The 21444-nt window shown below is 45.8% G+C and overlaps 1 protein-coding gene across 2 annotated transcripts in view; it reads right to left on the reverse strand.

Moving 5' to 3' along the window:
* The window catches only part of uggt2 (UDP-glucose glycoprotein glucosyltransferase 2), a 43789-nt gene that overhangs the window by 2579 nt on the left and 19766 nt on the right, over positions 1 to 21444 (reverse strand). The window contains exons 20-40 of one of the 2 annotated variants that reach the window (XM_072686590.1): positions 20811 to 20909; positions 20226 to 20320; positions 19698 to 19907; positions 16906 to 17037; positions 14214 to 14344; positions 13289 to 13384; positions 13021 to 13123; positions 11826 to 11905; positions 11004 to 11193; positions 10323 to 10481; positions 10109 to 10194; positions 8428 to 8512; positions 8199 to 8281; positions 7744 to 7767; positions 6316 to 6417; positions 6093 to 6177; positions 4833 to 5015; positions 4559 to 4719; positions 4347 to 4461; positions 4120 to 4236; positions 659 to 824 (exon numbers count right to left, since the gene is read on the reverse strand). In XM_072686590.1, the coding sequence (XP_072542691.1) occupies positions 659 to 824; positions 4120 to 4236; positions 4347 to 4461; positions 4559 to 4719; positions 4833 to 5015; positions 6093 to 6177; positions 6316 to 6417; positions 7744 to 7767; positions 8199 to 8281; positions 8428 to 8512; positions 10109 to 10194; positions 10323 to 10481; positions 11004 to 11193; positions 11826 to 11905; positions 13021 to 13123; positions 13289 to 13384; positions 14214 to 14344; positions 16906 to 17037; positions 19698 to 19907; positions 20226 to 20320; positions 20811 to 20909 (2502 nt within the window). The remainder of the gene's footprint in view (positions 1 to 658; positions 825 to 4119; positions 4237 to 4346; positions 4462 to 4558; positions 4720 to 4832; positions 5016 to 6092; positions 6178 to 6315; positions 6418 to 7743; positions 7768 to 8198; positions 8282 to 8427; positions 8513 to 10108; positions 10195 to 10322; positions 10482 to 11003; positions 11194 to 11825; positions 11906 to 13020; positions 13124 to 13288; positions 13385 to 14213; positions 14345 to 16905; positions 17038 to 19697; positions 19908 to 20225; positions 20321 to 20810; positions 20910 to 21444) is intronic. The other variant, XM_072686591.1, reaches the window with a different exon arrangement.

The raw sequence follows: 21444 nt of genomic DNA on the forward strand, positions 1-21444 counted from the left end.
TCTGCAATCTGCTACAACTGACTGGTGTGCTCGCTTATTTATACGTGCAGCAAACCCGGTCATTGCAAGCCCCGTAGGGGTGGTCATAATGTTCTGATATGACGGTGGGTGAAGGGTGGTTGCTATGCAGTTGCTACGGAGTTGTTTAGTAGCTGCTTCGGCTTTTCTAAGTGGTGGCTAGGCAGTTGCTTTAGTATACCAGGTATACCAGGTGCTATGTGGGAGATTGATGTTGATAGATGGTTGCTATGGTCTCCCATATGGTTAGTATGGTGTTGCCTAGTGGTTGCTTAAGAGTTTCTGGATCATGGCTAGTTCATTCTATACCGGGGTAGTCATAATATTCTGATATGACTGTGACAGTGGGCGAAGGGTGGTAGCTGCTGTGGTATCCCAGGTGGTTGCTATGCAGTTGCTACGGAGTCGTTTAGTAGCTGCTTCAGCTTTTCTAAGTGGTAGCTAGGCAGTTGCTATAGTATACCAGGTATATTGCAAGGTAGCAGCTAGGTGGTGTTCCATGATGTGCTACGTGGGAGATGTGGGGTATGATGTTGATAGATGGTTGCTATGGTATCCCATATGGTTGGTATGGTGTTGCCTAGCAGTTGCTTGAGTTTCTGGAAGGCAAGATTACCTGACCGCTAACATAAACACTCACCCTGGCTCTGTGTTGGTGTTGCCGATGGTCCTGCGCGGGATGCCTCCCGGTTCTGCTCCTGTACCCGTTTCAGCAGCTGTTTGAGCTCGCTGTCGTAGCCGGACCACTCGGGCACGATGCGCATGGCCGCGCTCAGTTTGGGCTCTTTGGTCTTGGGGTTGTTGCACTGCAGAGAATCAACACAAAAAGGCTAACCTCAATCACAGCCCTTGGTCATATTTGCTCCTGGGCTCCCCCTGCTGTCTAGGAGCGTAACTCACTTTCACTCCACTGCAGTAAAAAACAAAAAGCAAAACCAAAATAACCCCAAATGACGCTTTGAGCACCCCCTTGTGGACAGCTGTACACGCTAAGAGATACAACAGCAACATCTGAAAGTAAAGACGTAGCTAAGTGGCTGCTTGGGTGTTTCTAGGTGGTTGCTAGGTAGCTGACATGTGGTTGATATAGTGTTGCTGGGTGGAGTTGTTTATTAGTTGCTGTGGTATTCTAGGCGGTGGTTACTATAGGGTCATTAGGTGGTTGCTATAGTATTGCTAGGTGGATGCTATGGAGTTGTTTAGCAGTTGCTTTGGTATCCTAGGTGGATGCGCTGGATGGGTGCTGTAGTATTGCTAGGTGGTTGTTGTGGAGTTGTTTAGTAGTTGCTTAAGGGGTAGTTAGGCAGCTGCTGTGGTATCCCAGGTGGTTGCTATGCAGTTGCTATGGAGTTGCTTAGTAGCTGCTTCTGCTTTTCTCTGTGGTAGCTAGGCAGTTGATCTAGTATATGAGGTTTATTGCAAGGTCGCAGCTAGGTGGTAGATAATATGTTGACAGATGGTTGCTATGGTATCCCAGGTGGTTTGTATGGTGGTTGCTTGAGAGTTTCTAGATCCTGGCTGGGCCCCTGCTATGGTATCCCAGGTGCGTTGCATAATACTACAGGACAGCCTACAGCGGTCTTGTGGAGTTCACTCCTGACCTCGATGGGCCAGAGCTGTTTCGGCGGGCCGAAGGGGACCTACACTACATTAGGCATTAGGTGGTCTTAATGTTATGGCTGTTGGTGGTACACCTCCCACCTGTTCCTGGAGCAGTAATCTGACGAAGATCAGAGATCAGGTGGTAAAAGGAGAGTAAAAGGAGAAAAGGTAATTGTACTGTTTTGGTCAGCGCTGCTGGAAATGAAGTCCAGCTAAAGGAAGTCAGCGCTAATCATCAGCTCAGACTGCAGCTCCCGCTAATGAGACATTTCCCACTGCAGCTTCCAGAGCTGGCAGCCTGGGAGGCGAGAGTGTAAATGAGAAAGCTATTCTCGGCTGTGTGTGTGTGTGTGTGTGTGTGTGTGTGTGTGTGGGTGAGAGAGAGAGAGAGAGAGAGAGAGACGCTCAGGTCGGGTAGTGGTGATGAAGATATCCGACCATTAATTATTTCAGTTTCCTCCTGACCGGTCAGAATTAGCTGCATGAATTAGCTTTAGCTTTTGATGCTTCTGGTTATTCGGAATAACTGAACAGTGTCACCTAAGAAGTGTCCAGATTTGACCAAAATGTCAGAGAGAAATACAAATATCAGCACATTTAACGCAATTAACGTAATTACCTAAACATGGTTTCTATTAGGACACAACGTTTATTAGCAGTGCATCCAATTAGCTGGCTAATTAACGAAAAGGCAGAGAAAAAATAAATAAATAAATAAATCTTGATGCCTAATCAGGAATGCATGGGTGTTTTAAAAACCACATGTTGATGGACTGGCTGATGTAACCATGGCAACATTTTTTTTGATTGTTTGTTTACAGCTTACGCTTTTATTTTCTGTCAGAAGTCGGACAAAATATATATATATATTACGATTCGCACTACAGCTCGCATCCACTGGTGGTGCTGTTTTGCCAATCTCACAAAGCCTGTCTGCCACGTACTCGAAGAAGCAGTGAGCAAACAGAGTAGCTGTGTCCTGTTCACTTTTTAGTGCACTACTTCGGGGTTCCGCACCGCAGCAATCCCACAATGCACCATAATACGTAGCGTACAAAGGGTGTACTTTATAAATAAACATGAAAAACCCATAACCCATTGCGTCGCCTGGTTTGAGGATTTGCATGCAGCTTCTCTGAGGAAGACCAATGCCCAGACTGTTTCTGTGACCACTGTTGCCAGATTGGGCGGTTTCCTGCCAAATTTTGCAACATTGCTGGGAGATCTGACTAATCCCTGTACTGGTTAACCCGGCCGAGAGCACGCAGTACTGCAGTATAGCTGTACACCGTTCTGCTGCAGTGATGCTGCACTGCTTAGAAAGGTAAGCTAGTATTTATATGTGTAGTTCCTTCATGTCTTATGTCTATCAAAAAAAAAAATTTTTTTAGAGCATTTAAATGAAAAAAACAAAACAATAATGCATTAAAATATGACTTGCATATCAACATTTTAATGCATATAAAAACAATAAAATGTTTAAGTGCATATAAAATTATAACGTGTATTGAAAAATTACTAAAATAACTTAAAATCTATAAATTATAAATTTAATTAGGAGATCAGCAGTTTAATTGTTTTTTTATTAGACCATGTTAGATTGGTCTGCTGTTACTGAAACGCTGAATTATCTGTTATTTACTATTGGGTGTTTTTTTTGTTTGTTTTTTTTAATGCATTGAGCTCGCTCGCTCACACACACACTCTTCACAATCATTCACTACCTTGTCCAATTCTGTTCCCTATGGTAGAGCTCTGTACAGTGGTCAGTATACAGTGTAGGGGATAGGGAATAGGGCGCAGTTTTAGACACAGCTAGGGACCCTACAGTCCCGTCTATGTTATGGAGCTTCTAAAAACAGGTGCAGAGTTAGGGTAAGGGTTAGGGTTAGGGTAAGGTTCAGTTCAGGTGAGACCCGGCCCTTGTTTTTATGACCAGTTGCTGATTAATGAGCCATCAGGTGGTCCTAATTTGTGGGATTCTAGGGTTCAGCTATGGCTAGCCTGTCTCTGGCTGCAGACTGAACTCATAAATGACCTGGTTTCTGTTACAGAAAGCAAGAAGCTGCAAGTAGCTTTAAAACAACAACAACAAAAAAAAAAAAAAAAACACGAACACCTCTCATTGCTCATGCCGCAAAGCTTCTTTCTAGTCCACAGCGCCCCCGGTAAAGGTCAGAGTGGGCGTAGGGGTGTAAAACATGCATGCTAATGCCGTACAGCCCTGTATTCTACAATCTCTGCTGTAAAAATGAACACAGCCTCTTGTAGACACTAACCTGGACCCTCGCTTCCCTCTGGCCTACATGGACCCGAGATGATGACCTCTGGTCATACAGGTCAGAACCCACAGCACTAAGTCCGTGAGTGCTTACTTGAACACCTCCACAAGGTTGAGGCATGCAGTTAGCACAATGCTTCTATTGCTTGTTAGCAACATTAGCCCTGCAGAACCCGAACACGTCCCGGCAGACGGCTTTTAGCAGCAGGGGCACGTACCAGGTCGATGGTCTTGGCAGTGGGTTTGGAGGAATCGTCACACCAGGTCTCGCACCACAGCCACTCCTGAGGAAGGGACTTGATGGCCACTTGATGGATCATGTTGTTGGGAAGGTCCTGTCAGCAGCACGACAGAAATGTCTTGAAACTCTTGAGGAGCACGGCGATATTTCATGACATTTAAAAAGATAAATAAATAAATAAATAAGCCATGCAAGTGCGCTGACCTGGTCCAGATTGGAAAGGCTGTTGGGATCTTGGCTCAAGGCTTGGTACTGTCCACGAAGGCGGTCCCCTGCTGCAATCTTCCTGAACTTCTTCAGGTCCACCACGTAGAGGGCACTGTAAAAGAGAGGGGGGGGGGGGGGCATTGAACACAGGACACTATTGACACCATTTGATTTGGGCCCTTGTTTAACGTCCGTTTTCTCAAACCGACCTGATATGGTACTTCCTATGGGCCAGGTGTGAGGCCCAGTAACCAGTCTTCCAGAAGCGGTAGCCCTCCATTTCTTTCCGGCTGTCGCAGAACGGCGTGTACCCGTAGGGGGCGCCTTCCAGATCCAAGTCCCTCAGCTCTTTCAGATCTGCCCTGACAATCTAGGAGTGATAGAAGTTCAGTAAAACACAGTAAGTCCAAGTCCAGCACCTGGACACCGGGAGAGCTCTCCGATTGGTTGAGAGAGACACACAGTCTTATTTCTGTCCCAAACCTGATCAGCGTCCACAAAGATGATCTTATCCACAGCTAGAGGGAAGAGTACGTCCAGGAAGAGGATCTTGTAGCCCCAGATGATGCGCTGCTTCTCCGTCTGCTGATGCAGCCAGCGGGGCCACTTATACTGCACCAGTTCATACTGGAAGCCATAGGCCTCAGCCATGTGGGGAATGGATTCCTGTACACACAAGCACAAACACACCACAACAGTGAGCACACTTGCCCGGGGTGGTGGGCAGCCAATGGTGGCAGCTTGCCGAGCTTGCCCGGGTATGGAACCCATAACCTGGTCATCACTAGCCTGGAGCCCTAACTGCTGTGCCACTTACACAATGCCCAAATGAACCTCTGGTCATTTCTGTTGTACGTGATGGAACCGGCCAGGGTTTAGGACCATGGGTGGTACAGTTTTATAGACGTGAGGTCATTGGGTCATTCATGTGTGTCCCATATGTATTACATATGCAAATATCTGCAAGTATAGTACGTCCCATACGCGTCTTTCATTTGGCCATTTTCACTTTTTGACATCATGTGAATCGGGCAGTTGTTCTTTACATTGTGTGAAACCTTCCTGAAGAACGGACCAATAGAAATGCTCCAAAGTGACCTGGGATATTTTGTTTTTACATTGACTTCTATTGAAAGTGAAGAAGGTTTTTTCCTCCTCCTGTAAAGTTGCTGTTTTTCAGATTCATTATATTTTAGACACATGTATACCTACACTCATCAGCCATAACATTAAAACCATCCATCTCATACTGGGCAGGTCCAAACCAGCTCTGACCCATCCAGGCATGAACTCCCGCCTCTGAAGGTGGCAGCGACCCCGTCGCTTGCCCGGTTCACTGGTTGTCTTCCCTTTCCTTTTGGTAGCTACTGACCACTGCAAACCAGGGACAGCATGCAAGACCTGCCTGCCTGATGTTCTGGAGAGGGAGATGACCCTCCAGTCGTCTATCTAGAACATCACAGTTTGGTTCTTGTCAAAGATCTTGTCTCAGATTCTTACGCTTTTCCATTTTTCCTGCTTCAGCACCTCCATCACCTTCAGGAACTGACTGTCCACTCGCTGCCCAGCATGTAGATCCACCCCTTTGACGGGAGCCACTGGAGCCAGATCATTAATGTTCTTCAGCTGCCAGGGGTTTTAATGTTTTGGCTGATTGGCGTACATGTAGTAAGGGTTAAAGCACACACACACACACACACACACACACACACACACACACACACACACACACACACACACTACCTTAAAGGATGGTGAGAGATAGTTCTTCAGAAACCAGAACTTGACGGGGGTTTTGGTGTGCTGGAGGACCGAGAGCATCATAATTCTGAAAAACAGAAAGTTGAGGATGAACGAAGGGGGAGGACGAGCGTAAAACAACAGTGTGTGTGTGTGTGTGTGTGTGTGTCTGTCCCCTCTGTGTCGGGTGTTTATGTAAATGTCTTCTCTGTGTCGGGCATCCTACCTCAGGAAGCGCTCGTACAGATGTCCAGAGGCCACTGAAAAGATGTTCAGCACATCCTCCTTTTTCTTGTCCCCTTCCTCCACACTGGAGCTGCCTGTAAGACTGCAAAACACACACACACACACACACACACACACACAGTAAGTATTCCTACTGCAGCTACAGAAGCACATACACACTGTTCACCATGCATGAGTCTGCAAGGCGGTGTTCACAGTTACACTATATGGACAAAAGTATTGGGACATCTGCTCTTTTATTGTGTCTTCTAAAATCAAGGACATGAATAAAAAAAAAGTTGACTTTTATTGGAAAAACTGCTGAGGTTAAAAAAAATGTATATGTCAAATAAATAAATAAATAAATATTTATATATATTAAAAAAAATAAAAAAAAATAAAAAAATTTATATATATATATATATTTACCCCAACCACTAGAAGTATATATATATATATATATATATATATATATATATATATATATATATATAGCACAATTGGCCTTGCTCTCTCCATGTGTGGTAGATGGCGCTCTCTCCCCACAGCGGTGCTGGCCTTTACTGGCATCTGCTGGCCCATGCATCAAACAGGCCATGTCCAAATAAAGCACTAATACAAACGGACAGACCGTGTCACTACTTGTTGCTGTAGAAAAACAAACACTTTTTTTTTACTTCATTTATTTTCTGAAATAAAAGCGGACATTGGTTTAATTAGCCGTATTCTCTTCCCAATTAAAAAAGGGAGCCCTCTCTACATTTTCATTTTCAGACTCCGGCCCACAGTAAGGCACTTTTGTTTTATAACAGAAATATTATGCTAAATTGTTTACTTGTCAATAGACAAAATAAATCAAACAAACAAACAAACAAAAAAACCCCACGGATGTCAACATTTCATTGAATTTTTAGAATTATTAGTCATTACAAATTCTCAGACCCCCCCGTTCACACAGTGCTACCAGTGACGGGAGACTGAAGTACTTCCACCTGAAGGCTACCTGCAGCCCCACCATGCCTTTTCAAACAGCTGCTAATGGAAGAGAACACCCACTGCCAGCTACGTCACCAGGGCCGATGCCCACACTGGCGTGATTGGGAGAGGGGAGAGGGAGGGCCGTCCTACCCATCCAGACAGACAAGGTCAATTGGGACCTTCTGGGACTCCTGACCACAGATGAGTTTGGCATCACCAGGGATCAAACCTTTTTTTTCTCCTGATGCTTTAAGCTACACTGGTTACTACACTCCTACTTCAGAACCAGTACGTTTGACCAGTTGCTGTCATACAGAACGACAGGATCAGATGGATGTTATTTAGCCCTTCAACAACAGCACCCGTGGGAAGCACTGGGAGTCATGTCTATCAACAGTAGGAGTTACACAGGGGGGTGGGATGGGATGGCTTTGAAGGTTTAGCTCCCTACCTTTTCTCCAAAGTACTCCACACACTTCACACAGACAGCAGTGAGCGAAGAGACAGATCACAAAGTTAACACAGAGGTTCATTAAAACAACCACACACACACACACACACACACACACACACACACACACACACACACACACACACACACACACACACACACACCTTGTAATCATAAGGTGAAAAGTATCTGCGGGAGAGACTTCAGCAGAACTGTCAGAACCCACCAGCGGTGCACACCTATTGATCAGTGCTCATTTAAAAGAACCTCTTCGTCGTCTCTCTGGTCTAGGATGGTCGTTTTAAGCTGCCTAAAGGCAAATACACCCTCCGGGTCAAAAATCCGACATTTCCTCGAAGTCTCGGAATCCTAACTGCGGCACAAACCCGACCGCACACACACTGTAAAAAAAAAATTACTTAAATAACACACCCGTCTGGGCTGGATGGACGTACCTTGTTATGGAATCCCACAGGCCTTTGCTTTCTGTTGCTTCGCTCAGAAGATCTTCGTTAAGTTTGTCGGGCTTCTTCTGGACCTAAAAGTCGGGCAGACGGGGAAGCTTTTGCTGTGACTTTTCAGGCATTTCAGAGTGCGTCCAAAAGTATTCAGACACCCCTGCTAATTAGTGAGCAGAAGCACTGATTGTGTTGCTCTGAGGGATGCAGATGAGGGGAAACTCACTCGAACTTTGATGATCTTGCTGTGGAAGCTGTTGAGCACCACTATGACATCTCCAGCATCTGCAGGCGAGTCTGTGCCATCATGCCTGGAGGATTATTAAAAAAAAAATAATAATAAAAATAAAAATATATAAAATTATATAAAACACACACACACAGACTCACACACACTCACAAATAAAAATGACCTAATGTCGGCCAACAGGCACACTCCAAGTCCAAAAGTCTGTGGACACCCTTTCTAATAAATCCTGCATTCAGCTACTTTAACTTTTGCTGACACAGATGTGCACATAGACACACACACACACAGTTTGTCCAGCTTCCCTGAAGACAACTAGAGCCAATAGAATAGGCCTCTTTGGAGCAGATCAACACAATGGACCTATTGTCACCATGCTGCCTAATAAGGCCAGGCGGGGGCTAGAGGGGTATAAAGCCCCCCAGCATTGAGCTGCTCCTCACAGCAATGCTCCTCTAAAATGTAGCAGAAAGCCTTCTTCCCTGGACAGTAGAGACTCAAACAGTTCCTTCAACAAAAGCAGGATAAATTCCCTTTTTTTTTTTTTATCTCATTTGATTTCAGTAGAAACGAATGAATGAGCAGGTGTCCCATTACTTTTGACCATATCCTTCCCTTCTGTCCTTCCAATCAGTGAGCTGAATAGGAAGGAGTTAGTAAAGAGAAGTTCTTTCTCGCTCTCTCTCTCACACACACACACACACACACACACACACACACACACATATATATATTCTCTTAACCAGGCTGCACCAGTGTTAACCAGATGAACAATGGTGCTGCCAAGGTGAAAAATGAGACCACCTTCCAGCTTCACCTGCAGAAGTTGGGGAATAAATCTTAGCGTTTGGGATCGTTCTGATGCATTTAGGTCCGCACACTCCAGGAAACCCGAAGCAGAGGAACTTCTAATGTCCTGGAAGCTCTATATATCACCTCAGCATGAGCTCAGCATGCACCCTCTGCAGTTTCACCAAGCCAACAAGTGGAGTTCCACGGGTTCTAGGAACCACGAGCACACAGCTCTGAGGTTTGTGTGGTTTTAGGCACCAAAATCTGCCATAATTCACATTTTCCATGACCACGAGACCTTCAGTCTCTTCTGGCCCCGGATCAGGTGACCCCTGGTGAAGTTCCCCTTTTAAATCATTCTGCTGCTACCACCCTGAATTACAGGGACCATTCCAGAAGCAGCCATGCAAACCCAAGCCATGACACTACCTCCACCATGCTTAACAGATGAGCTTGTATGGATTAGATTGACGCTTGGGTGGGTTCAAGTCCGCAGTATAGCATAAAAACAAAACACCTGACGACCTTACTGTTCCAAAACTATCAGACAAGTTATGTATGAGAGATGTAAAGTACACCGATCATCCATAACATTAAAACCACCTCCTTGTTTCTACACTCATTGTCCATTCCATCAGCTCCACTGTGTGGTTCTATAAATCCAGAGTTTCCTGCGCTGTGGTGGTGGTCAGTCCTGTAGGGTCCTGTGGAGGCACTGAAGATGGACTACAGTCTGGAATTACCGAACTACACTGTGCTCCTATATGGTGTGTGGAGGTGATAGAACGAGGTGGTGTTAATGTTATGGCTGATTGGTGGAGAAACTATCCTCTTTCTTTTAAGGTAAGGGACACTAAGCCATGCTCACGCTTGAATCTGATAGATGTCCTCGGACCGGCCTTTCCGCAGCCGTAGGATCCAGGCACCTGGGTTGGCCTTTAGCTGGAAGTAACCCTGAAGAACAAGGTGCAGAACTTCAGCTGAGTGTGATTGTGTGTGTGTGTGTCTGTGTACATCACTTCACATAACATCACACAGCATCTCCATTTTTGGTTAGAAAGGGTTAAGTGGTTTGGCCTCACCAGGTTGGCCATGACGATGGTGTCCTGCATTAGAGGGTCCTGCTTCATGCCCAGGGTGAACTGCAGGCCACGGGGGGGTTGACCAGTGGACATGTCAAAGCAGTGTCCCTCCAGCAGCAGGTACTCCAGCTCATACTCTGCATTCACCACCCCACTGACCTGAGATCAGACAGCACAGGACAGTATATTACAGGTCAGAGTCGATTCCCCACACACCCCCCGGCACACCCACACCCACCTGGTCAGACAACACAAGACAGCATATTACAGGTCACAGCCGATTCACCCACCCCCACACACCCACACCCACACACCCACACCCCCACACCCCCACCCACACCCACACCAACATTGATCAGACAACACAAGACAGCATATTACAGTTCACACACACACACACACACACACACACACACACACACACACACACACACACACACACCAACATTGATCAGACAACACAAGACAGCATATTACAGTTCACACACACACACACCAACATTGATCAGACAACACAAGACAGCATGTTATAGGTCACAGCCGATTCACCCACACACCCCCCACACCCACCCATACACACATCCACACCCCCCCCCCCACACCCATACACACCAACATTGATCAGACAACACAAGACAGCATATCACAGGTCTGAGTCAATTCACCCACTCACACACACACCTCCTGTAGGTGAATGTTGTCTAGGTCATGAGAGCTCCGAACTGCTTCCACCATCCAGCTCTCCGGTGTGATCATGTTCAGCGTGAGCAGAGGGGATTCTGGGATTTCAGTGAAGCGGGCCACTGGGCCGGGGGACAGCGTGTCGTTGCCCAGGAAAGACACCTCCGCCTCCATCACAAAACGATAGAAGCTGCCAGAAGCAGATTGGGGCAAATAAAGCAGATTGAGGGTCTAGTTTATTAAAAAGGTATACAATGACTTGATACACAACATGGACAAAAATATTGGGACACCTGCTCATTCACTGCTTCTTCAGAAATCAAGGGAAATAAAAAGAGCTGACCCTGCTTCTGTTGGAGTAACTGTCCACAAACTTCTGGACAAAGTGTATGCATACCGTAACCGTACACCAGCAAGGTGGACCTACAGGATACAGGTTTGTGGCCAGTAGTGTTGTGGGCAGTAAGTGCTGTTCAGCAAAGCTCCTGTCTGATAAACCTACGTCTTTATTTCTGTATTATGGAAATGCAGCACGGGCAGCAACGTTCAGGCGGTCATTATCTGACCGTTAATGGACACAGACATCTGTATCTGTGAGATCTGACAGAACGCAATGCAACACTTTCACGGACTCCAGCAACCCCTGAAACATTTGTAGGGAAAACAGAGACAGGTCCCTGGTGAGGGGGCCTAAATCTGAGCAGGTGGTATGCTGCTGTGTGGGCTTCCTGAATGTGTGTGTGTGTGTGTGTGTGTGTGGCAGAGAAAGTGTGTGTTTCAACAAACTCGGAAGAGAAAATTTAATTAGCCGCTGTCTCTCACCTCTTCAGGGGCATCTCAGACAGCTTGGCTCGGCAGTTCATAAACACCTGCACTCTCATATTGACCACTTGACCAAGCACCTGCAAGAAACACACACCTCGGTTTGTTTTCAGACAGTGTCAGGACTCTCCTACCAAAAAAACGTCCTGTAGACGTAGGCACTAAAGCAGTCTGTCCTAATCCGGAGGATTTATAAATAACACTTTAAAAGGCCAGGGGTGTACCGATGGGCTTGGTGTTGGTGGTAGGCTATGTCCATTTGTCCTACAGGGTCAGGACTTTGTGTCCGGAAAAAGGCAGAAAAACAAACACGCACATACACACACACACACAGAATAACTGGATTCATGAGGAGGGAGGCCTCTGCCCAAGGCTTCACGGCTCACGCCGTGGCCCGAGCCACTGATCCCATCACTCATGTTTTAACTTGCTTATGAATTTTGAGGACAAAGTGCACCGTCGAGGCTGTGGCACAGCGCTGGAGCGAGCAGGCGTTGGGGAACTGCGTGATCGTGCAGAAACCAAACCGGAACACAGCAGCTCATTTCATTCACAGCACAGGCCAGGAGCAACTTGCTGCATGTCTTAAAAAATTAATAAATGATATATATATATATATATATATATGTGTGTGTGTGTGTATGTATGTGCTGGAATTGGGGGCGTCCAGAAACCTGGCCCAAAGCCTTGTCCTCCAAACTAGCTTGATCCTGCTTTTGTTGGAGTAACTGTCTCTACTGTCCAGAGAAGAAGACTTTCTACAAGACGTTGGAGGAGGACTGCGGTGATGATTTGATTGCATTCAGCGACAAATGCGTTAGCAACTCATCCCAAAAGCACTGAATGGAGCACCATCCATCATTCCAGAGAGCACAGTTCACAATGCTGGGGAGCTTTATACCCCCCCATATACAGAACATTAACATGACTGATGCCCACAAAGTGTTGTTTTCAGGTAGCGGCCTCCTCAGTCCGTTACGCAATTAGGAAATGGCGGTAACAGGAGTGGTGGAGGTCAAGTGGAGGTCAAGTTGAGGTCCTGCTGGTGCACTGTTCAACTGTGTGGAGACACCCTGCACAAATAGGGCTGCCCAAAATCTGCAAGCCACTGCATGGGCACGTTTCTATGTGTAATAAGAACTCGCTCGGGTTCTTATTACATGTAATAATTAGAACCCCCCCTATAGGCGCTTACACTCAATAGCGGCGCCAGCTTCTGAGCTTCTCTTGTGAGGGGGTCCACGATTGCGACCACATCGTAGAACACCTCATCCTCCCGTGGAGCCAGATGCAAAACGCTGCAGATACAAGCAGAACATCAACAAGACAAGAAATTGACAAGATTCCAGAGCACATTTCGGGACATTGGTCGAGACATCGGTCGGGACATCTAGGCCAAAAAAACAGAAAAAAATATAATAATAAAATAAAAATAAATAAATAAAAATCAGAGGAACATTCACCTGTGTTTGTCTTTCATAAATTTGATGTCCTTTCGGGCCTCGCCTTTAGGAGCGGCCGAGAGCAGAGCATCCACTTTCATAATGAGATCACATGCCCTAGAGAGGAAACACACGCACACACACTCACACAATCGCGATTCATCACCAGTTCATATTTGCGTGATTTAATAAACACACGCGATGCTAAAGAACGCGCTGCACGGCCAATCATGAACTGACCACTTCAAGTCAGGCAAGATGGAATTTCTCGGCCGATGGCGATAAGCCATAATTAGCAACCTGAGGTGGCGGATAGCGAAGAGTTCCAGAAGCCAGAGACGGGTAAGTGGAGATCACCAGCACCACCACTCTTGGGGTTCAATCTCCCTCCTATCTGACCACAAACCAGTCCTCCAGAAGGCTCTTCCTTGGTCCATGTGGTTCATCTGCCAGCTTGAAGGGGTCAATCCTGAAGCAGGGGTTTCTTTCTTGGATGGCAGCCTCTCAGAGCCCATGCCGGCCTAAAACTCACTTAACTGCAGGCAGAGACACTGACGTTCCAGCAGCTTCCAGCAGTTCAATGCAGGCCTGGGATTCTGTGGTTCTTGCGATGTTCCTGACCATCCAAACCAATTTGGGTTTCCTTCCAGATCTTGGCAAGCAGCCAGACCTCCTACTAACTAAGATCATCTGTAATTGTTTGAACTGATGATCTACAAATGGCTCCAGGAGACGTTCCTGACTACCATCATCCTTCTCAGGATGAGCTCCTTGGACCTTCCCCATGTCATCCCCTGTCAATCAAACCCTTCACCCCAAATCACTTCACGGACGCTTAAAGGCCTCGGCCCTGGCGTTTTGGAATTTTCAGCACCACAATGAGCAAGATCTGACAAACAACTCTGGAAAAAATATGAATAATAATATTTATAATAATCATACATACTTTTTGGGAGCCAAATTCATCTGCTTGACTTTAGCTTTGATCTTCTCGGATGAGGTGCTCAGCGTGATCTTCTCCAGGAGCTGGAAATCGTCGGCACTGAACTCCTCATCTTCAGCAAACGGACCCAGGATCTAGAGGGGGAAAAAAATAAACGTCACATGCAGATGTCCAGAGAGAGAAGAAAGATACCAGGAAGAGACAAATAAGACGTCCAAAAGGCGTCCAGACGTGCCTTCAACATCAGCCTAAGGTCACCATGTCCACCAATGCCAAACACCCCCCCCCCCACCCATAGCATTAAGCTTGAGAGTGATGGAGCTCCATCCAGTAGAATTTGTGATGAGCTGGACCGGGAGAGGGGTTGTGATCCAGAACCTGACCTCAATAATGCTCTTATGGCTGAATACAATCAAATCCTCACAGAAATGTGCCAACAAGCCTTCCCAGAAGCATAGAAGTTGGCTAGTTACTGTAGCAAGGGTGACCAAACTCATTAATACTCAGAAGACTCATTCGAGAGGAAACACCGGAAGAGCAGGTGTCCACAAAACGCTAGGCCAGGGTCCAAGGACCTCTGGATCTCGTGAGGCGGCCGAGACGAAGCCACGAGTGGCCGCCAGCCTCACCTTCTTGTCTAAGGCGCAAACAGCAGAAGATCAAGCGTCCTTGAGAAGCAGCAACAGAAGCTTATTTCCACCAGTGGTGGCAATAAAAGCCGGTTCCAGCCTCTCTCCAGATGATAGAGATGGTAATCTGTATGCAGGGCTGTCGTAGACGGTTTTTAATGCTAATCAGAGAGATGCTGGCTGCTCTCGCTCCTTCTGCCAGATGGCCGTTCTGCACAGCTACAGAACTACGACAGCGCTGCTTTAGCAAGACACGTTCCAGGCCACTCCAGGACTTTAACGGCAATGTGTTCCTGCCTTAATTGTTGCCTGTGGATGATGATGATGATGATGATGGTGGTGGTGGTGATGTGGTGTCCTTGGACGAAAAGAGCTGCCAGGTCTCTGTTTGGGATCGTCTGACTGTTTCCTTTTTTTTTTTTCCTCTCCCTTTCTTGCATAGACTAAAAGTTGGCAATCCCCTCTGTTTGCTGCTGGCATTCACAACCCTAACATCGTTAAGCAGAAACGCCTTGAGTACTGATAATTAGCAAATTACACAAATTACAACAAAGTATTAGGAGTTAAAACCCAGAAGACAGCTGAAATTACAAGAACCTTCACGCATGGTTGAGAAGGCCTGCCCTTTAAAGAACGACTCAGTCCACTCCACGATCTCCATCTCAGCTGGGCACTGTTCAGAGAGTCAGTTACTTACTATCAAAAGTACCTGGACTTACAGAAGAGCCTAATCCAGGGTTCATACACGTTGCAAAAGACTTTCCAGGACTTTTCAAGTACCAATAACGAAAAATTCCTGGACCAAAAAGTCCCGTGACTTGTTTACGGGAAAGTTTAGTCCGCGCTAGTAGCTGAAAGACTAGGTTTGACATGGGTTGATTGCAGGGGGGGGATTGGGGCTTTATACCCCTCTAGCCCACGCCTGCCAATAGATTCATGTTCATCTGTTCCAGAGAGTCCTATTCTATTGGCAGTACTTCTTCTCTACAGGGACTAGACAGAGCAGCTGAATGCATTCATTAGGGTGTCCACAAACTTTTGGATCAATATAGTCCAAGCGTGTCAGGTTTTCTGTTCTCTACGTCCGAATTAGCTGTGATTAGTCTGTGATGAGTGGCTCTACGTGTCCGGCACAGCAGACAGAGATTGGACTGAACCAAACGGCAAACTGATCACTTCACATCCATCCCGTGTAAATGGAGAGTGACGGGAAGTGTCAGACCGTCTCAGGCTTTGGCCTGCTCGTGCCTGTCCACCAGCGGCGAGGCTGCTGAGGCATCAGTCTACGGAGCGCCGCGGCTGCCTCACCTGTGACCCTGCAGGACAAGCGGCATGCTGAGTGAGCTGCAGAGGGGATTGGGATGCCGGCCGGCACGGCTGGAGGTCTATAGATCATTGTTGACGGCGAGTCACCACATGCAGGGACCAGAGTTGAGGGAAGACTTGGGGGGGGGTTGGTGGTCAGGGCATGTTCCTACACCCTCTTGTTTCGTGCAGAATTAATACCAGCGGAGGGGGGAATGACCGTGGTCATTCAAACAGTGTTAGCTTAACCATTTCCAGAGCTCTCCGGGAGGAAGGCCAGTATCCCCAGTCCTCATCCAAGTTTATCTAATCTAGTTTATCTAATCATGTGGAAATTAAAGCAAATCAAGTGATCTGCTGGTGGAGCTGAACAAATCCATACAGTGTCTGGAGTTTAGGGCCGTACCAGACTCGGGCGAATCGGATTTGGTGATTCTATACAAAGATTGGACTATTCATTAATAGTCCCCGCCCTGTCCCCCCCCCCCCCCCCCCATGTGGGACAGTATTTTTGACCATATAGCGTATGATGGAAGACTGTGGACAGTTTTATTGGGGCTGCCGTATGGATTTGTGGAATACTGAGATATACAAATGGTATACACCTTAAAAAAAAGCTCTTACAGCTTATGTTTTTTTTTTATTTTTTTTTTTATTACATTAATTTATGAGCAACCCTGAGCAGAAAGACCTTTCGAAGGGTGCGTCTACGCTCCTGGTGTCCCAAAGCTGTGTGAAGAGTGTGTAAAAGTTACCCTTACCCTGCCGTTGCTGACCACAGCTCTTTGTCCAGCCTTGAGTTTCAGCACCTCCTGACAGAAGCGCTGCTGGCTGTGCAGAAAGTCCACCTCCAGAGTGTTGAACTTCTTCTCAAAGGCATCCTGGTCCATTCCCTGTAGGACAGCAACACGGTTTCTCAACCTTTCAGCAGTTCAATCGAGAGTGGCCTGTCTGTTCTAGCCCGACGTCGCTGGTCTCGACTATTAAGCACCCGTGGGTGGCCACTGCACTGACCACTGTGGGTGGTAATGCCTACTACTGCCTACACAACAAATATTTCAGGGCCCCTGGACTGCTGCCCTATTACCTGTTCCACATCTGTATCTGGACTTCAAAGGTCCATCCATGTCCAGGGGCCACAATGCCTACTCACACGTGGCTCTGTGGATCGAGGAATGTTAACTGCCCAGATTCGGAAAATGGAATGACCCATCCATCTGGCACCTCGCTCGAACTCCAATAATACACTTAGCCTTGCCATGAGCAACCTCACACAGAATTTATAGAAGGTGTGGGGGCGGCGTTCCCAAGCCACCCCCCCACCACCACCACCACCAGGGTAATGCTTATTATGGATGCAGCCATTTACACACTGCTGTCCCATTAGTTTTGGCCTTTCAGTGAAAAACGGGTTATTTTATGCCATTTTTTTTTACAAAAACCTTGTATCTCCATTTTTGGCATCTTTGATTTCTTGACATAATTGAGATCTGTCAGATGTTCTTTACATTGTACCAGAATGGACCAATAGAATTGCTCCAAGATGACGTGGACTAAAATATTTAAAAGTTAATGTTTTTATTTCTTCTCCTGTAATTTATTATTTTTATTTGTATTTTAAGAGCTTTATGATACAGCTTTTTTCTAAGCAGTTTGTTTCAGATTTTGCATGATTGTAAAAGCAGAACTGAACAAAACAAGCTGCATCAGGTTTAAAACACATTCTTTTTTAGCATAAAACAGCAGCTCTGATAACGAATCAGGTCATTAACTTTAATATTTCTAGCTGTCTGGACAGAGTCTGATACCGTGATCGATTCATCTGATATCAATAAATGAAATTTTATCAATACAGTCCAGCCCTTATTGGCTCCCTTTTGGCACCAAACCACTCTGAATGTCTACATCTGAACGAAACTGGCTGAAAATGAATGTCCTTTTTTACGCATCAACAAGCCAATATTCTTCAATATCAAAACAGTGTTGCGTTAAAGATAAAAGCAGTACACCACACACTGACATTTATATGAGTCCCTCGTTCTGCAGGGGAAAAAAGACTGGTCTCCAAAACAGCCAAACAGATAAACATGAAATCTGATGAAACGGTGAACAGCAGACGCTCCAGGAAGGACCATCTGATGGTCTATCAAGCTGTAACATGAATTATACAAGTAATTAAACACTGGCGTTCATGTCAACAACAAATCATAAGAGCATGTGCTTTGCAGACTCGGACTATTAGAGCTTCCGACAACGCCCCGCAGGAGAGTGGAGGAAAAGTGCCAATATCAGCACAGCACAGGTCTTCCTGCTATCCAGTAATAAAATTCAAACAGGGCTACAGTACAAGCCCAATGCTCATATATATATATATATATATTTCCCTGTCTCGCTTTCCAGCTCATCAGCACACCGAGAAACACAAGGTCAAGACGCTCGAGATGTAAATATATGATTATGTAAATGTCAGGTTGATGAATTCAGTATGAATAGGCGGGGCCAAACTGTGGTAGGCTGAACAGGATACACAAAAGCTATGAATAGGATATATGGAAATGTGTAAATGCTAGAATGGTCTGATTTAGCAGCTTAATTTCCAAACTTTAACATTTTGAAACTTTTCATACTCCTAAACTAAATAAATAAATAAATAAATATATATATAATATATAAAAACTAATAATAACTACATTTTAAAGAAAATAACGTTTTTGGTGGAGGGAGGTGTAGTTCAAAAGTGTTTATTTTAAATAAATTTGTATCCCCCCCCCCACATTTCCTCCCAATTTGGTACTGCTAATTAACCCACCCCTTCGTAGCTCCCCCTAGCAGTAGCAGTGCTCCCTCCTCCGATAAATGATAAAACGTGAAGGCCGTCTGTGGCACTGCTGGGCAGCAGACACGCTCTGAGGAAAGCGCCGGGTCCCCAGCTCCACCACACCAACTAACAGACCCCATGTGCCGACCAACATCGCCGGAGAGAGTGTGGCTAATTGTGCTCTCTCCAACTCCGGCCTCTGATGGCAAAGTGGAATTGGCTCGGGATTGGAACTTGCGACCCCTTGCGCCAACTGTTGCACAGTTGGTTGGAGAACGTGGTAGGACTCCTCCTCAAGAAGCTCCTCAAGAAGAGCAGTGTTGTTACCCACTATGCTACACCTACACCCACAATCTGCGTGTACTGAACTGGTTCACACCTCATCGGATAGTGCTCATCGGAAGTGTGTGGGCTAAATTTGCTGGATATGAAATATAGGTCTTAGAAACACAACGTGTAAAATAAATGGGAAATAAGAGAGACGCCACTCTCCCTGGGGGTCAGGAAGCCCTGAACACAATCAATATAGTGAGCATGCAGAAGTCTGTAAAGCCCAATCAGATTTGAGATGAAAAGAAGAATAAATAATAATAAAAAAACAGAAACCAGTGAAGCTGATCTTCCAGGAAATACGTGATTCAAAAGCAAAAGTCCAGATGATGAGACCCAGTCGAATTTAAAAGAACGTCTTAATACTCTTAACCGGTTGGTGTCAGTGTTTTATGCACCACTTACCTGCAGGAGCAGATCTTTAATCTTGGTGCCCTGCATGAGAAGCTGAACGGCGTCCTCTTTGAGGAGCTTTAGGATGAAGTCGAGGGTGTTTTTGGACGTTTGGGTGAGGAAGGAGGCCCAGATGGCTCTGTATAGACTGCTGTTGTCTTCCGAGGGCTTGCCACTGGGGTTATTAATCACGCTGACGCGGCTATTGGAACTGCCGGACTTCTGCGGAGACATGGAACCTGATGGTTACGGAGTCTTAGAAACAGCAGCAGCCTGCAAACACTTTTCACACTATAAAGCATAATTATTTCACCAAGACTCCACAACGTAGCATTAAAAAAAAAATGTCCTTTGAAAGCATGACTCGGCAGAACGTTCTTGCTTGTTCATTACCAATGCCACGAAATTGCACCCAGGGAGGGGTTTTAGTGATAAATTGTTCTCAAATTAATTACTAAGGGGCGTGCGCCTTGTGCTCTCTGAAGATTATATGTTTCCTGTGGCTACAACTAATTGGAAATAAAAACAGCAGCAGCTCACCATATGTTTCAAGGCATTCAGCAACATCTGCCTCCCGGGGGCCTGCTCAATATCCGCAATAATCCAAATGGTCACTCCATACACCATCTCCTCTTCTGCAGGAAAACAATTACTTATTAAAAGTGCTGCAGCGCTTACTCCGAAAGGCCACGCTGCGTATTCTCAGTGTCCATAAATAAAACTAATCAGTCTGTCGCACTGTTCAAAATGCAGTCTCCATAAAAAATGAAGTGCTCTCAAAGCATGCATCAACGTCCTGAAACCTACAAAGAGGAAAACAAATACGTAGGCAGACATCAAAGGCAAACATCCAGCGCTCGGCGGAATACGTGACAACCGCTTAATAAACAAAACAGCGCAGAAATAAGGAAAAAAACGAATCAATTAAAATGTGGTTTTATAGGAAACCCAGAAGCTTTACTTTAAGAAAACACACACACACACACACACACACACACACACACACACACACACACACATTACTGCTTCAGGATTTCATCAGGGACATTTTGTCTTAGAATCAAAGCACTCAAAACACATTGTCGTCTTTGAAAAAGCGAGCCTTTATACATCACACACTCTCACCATGCTTGGTTAAATACTTCATTCTCCTGGAAACAACTGCAGTCTTGTCCTTGGAGTCCAAGAACGAGAACATCGTTGAGTCATCCCAGTCATCAGCAACTGGCAGTTTAGCAGAAAAAAAAAGAAGCAGTCAAGCAAAGACATGGAGAATCTAATGTGACTGATGTGAGAACAGCTGTTTAACCTTAAACCTTGGATATACACCATATGTCCGAAAGTACCCAGACACTTCGTCGTATTAGTGAAGGGACATCCAGTTCTTACACAGCACAGCTTGTATAATCGCCATTCAGAAGCAATGAATGGGATGCTCTGCCCTATTCCCAGTGCAAATGTGAGGGGTATAAAGCTTCCCCCAAGAATTCCAGCGATGGGCTGTGAAGCAGCGGACCTGCGTTGTCAGGAGTGATGGAGCTTCATCCAGTAGAAAATTAAGCATGGCTAATTTCAACCTAAGGTTTAGATATACACTATATTTCCAAATTATTATAATCTTTGGGTAATTGGGGTTCAATCACCCAGCAGCTCCTTCCAAAAGCATTTTTTTTATAGAATCTGAAGCCCCCCCCCCCCCCATTAGTGACTCCATCCAACCTTTGGGATGATCTATAGGGCCAAAATTGTGACCAATAAA

Source organism: Salminus brasiliensis, chromosome 8 (assembly GCF_030463535.1).
Source record: "Salminus brasiliensis chromosome 8, fSalBra1.hap2, whole genome shotgun sequence".
NCBI lineage: Eukaryota > Metazoa > Chordata > Actinopteri > Characiformes > Bryconidae > Salminus > Salminus brasiliensis.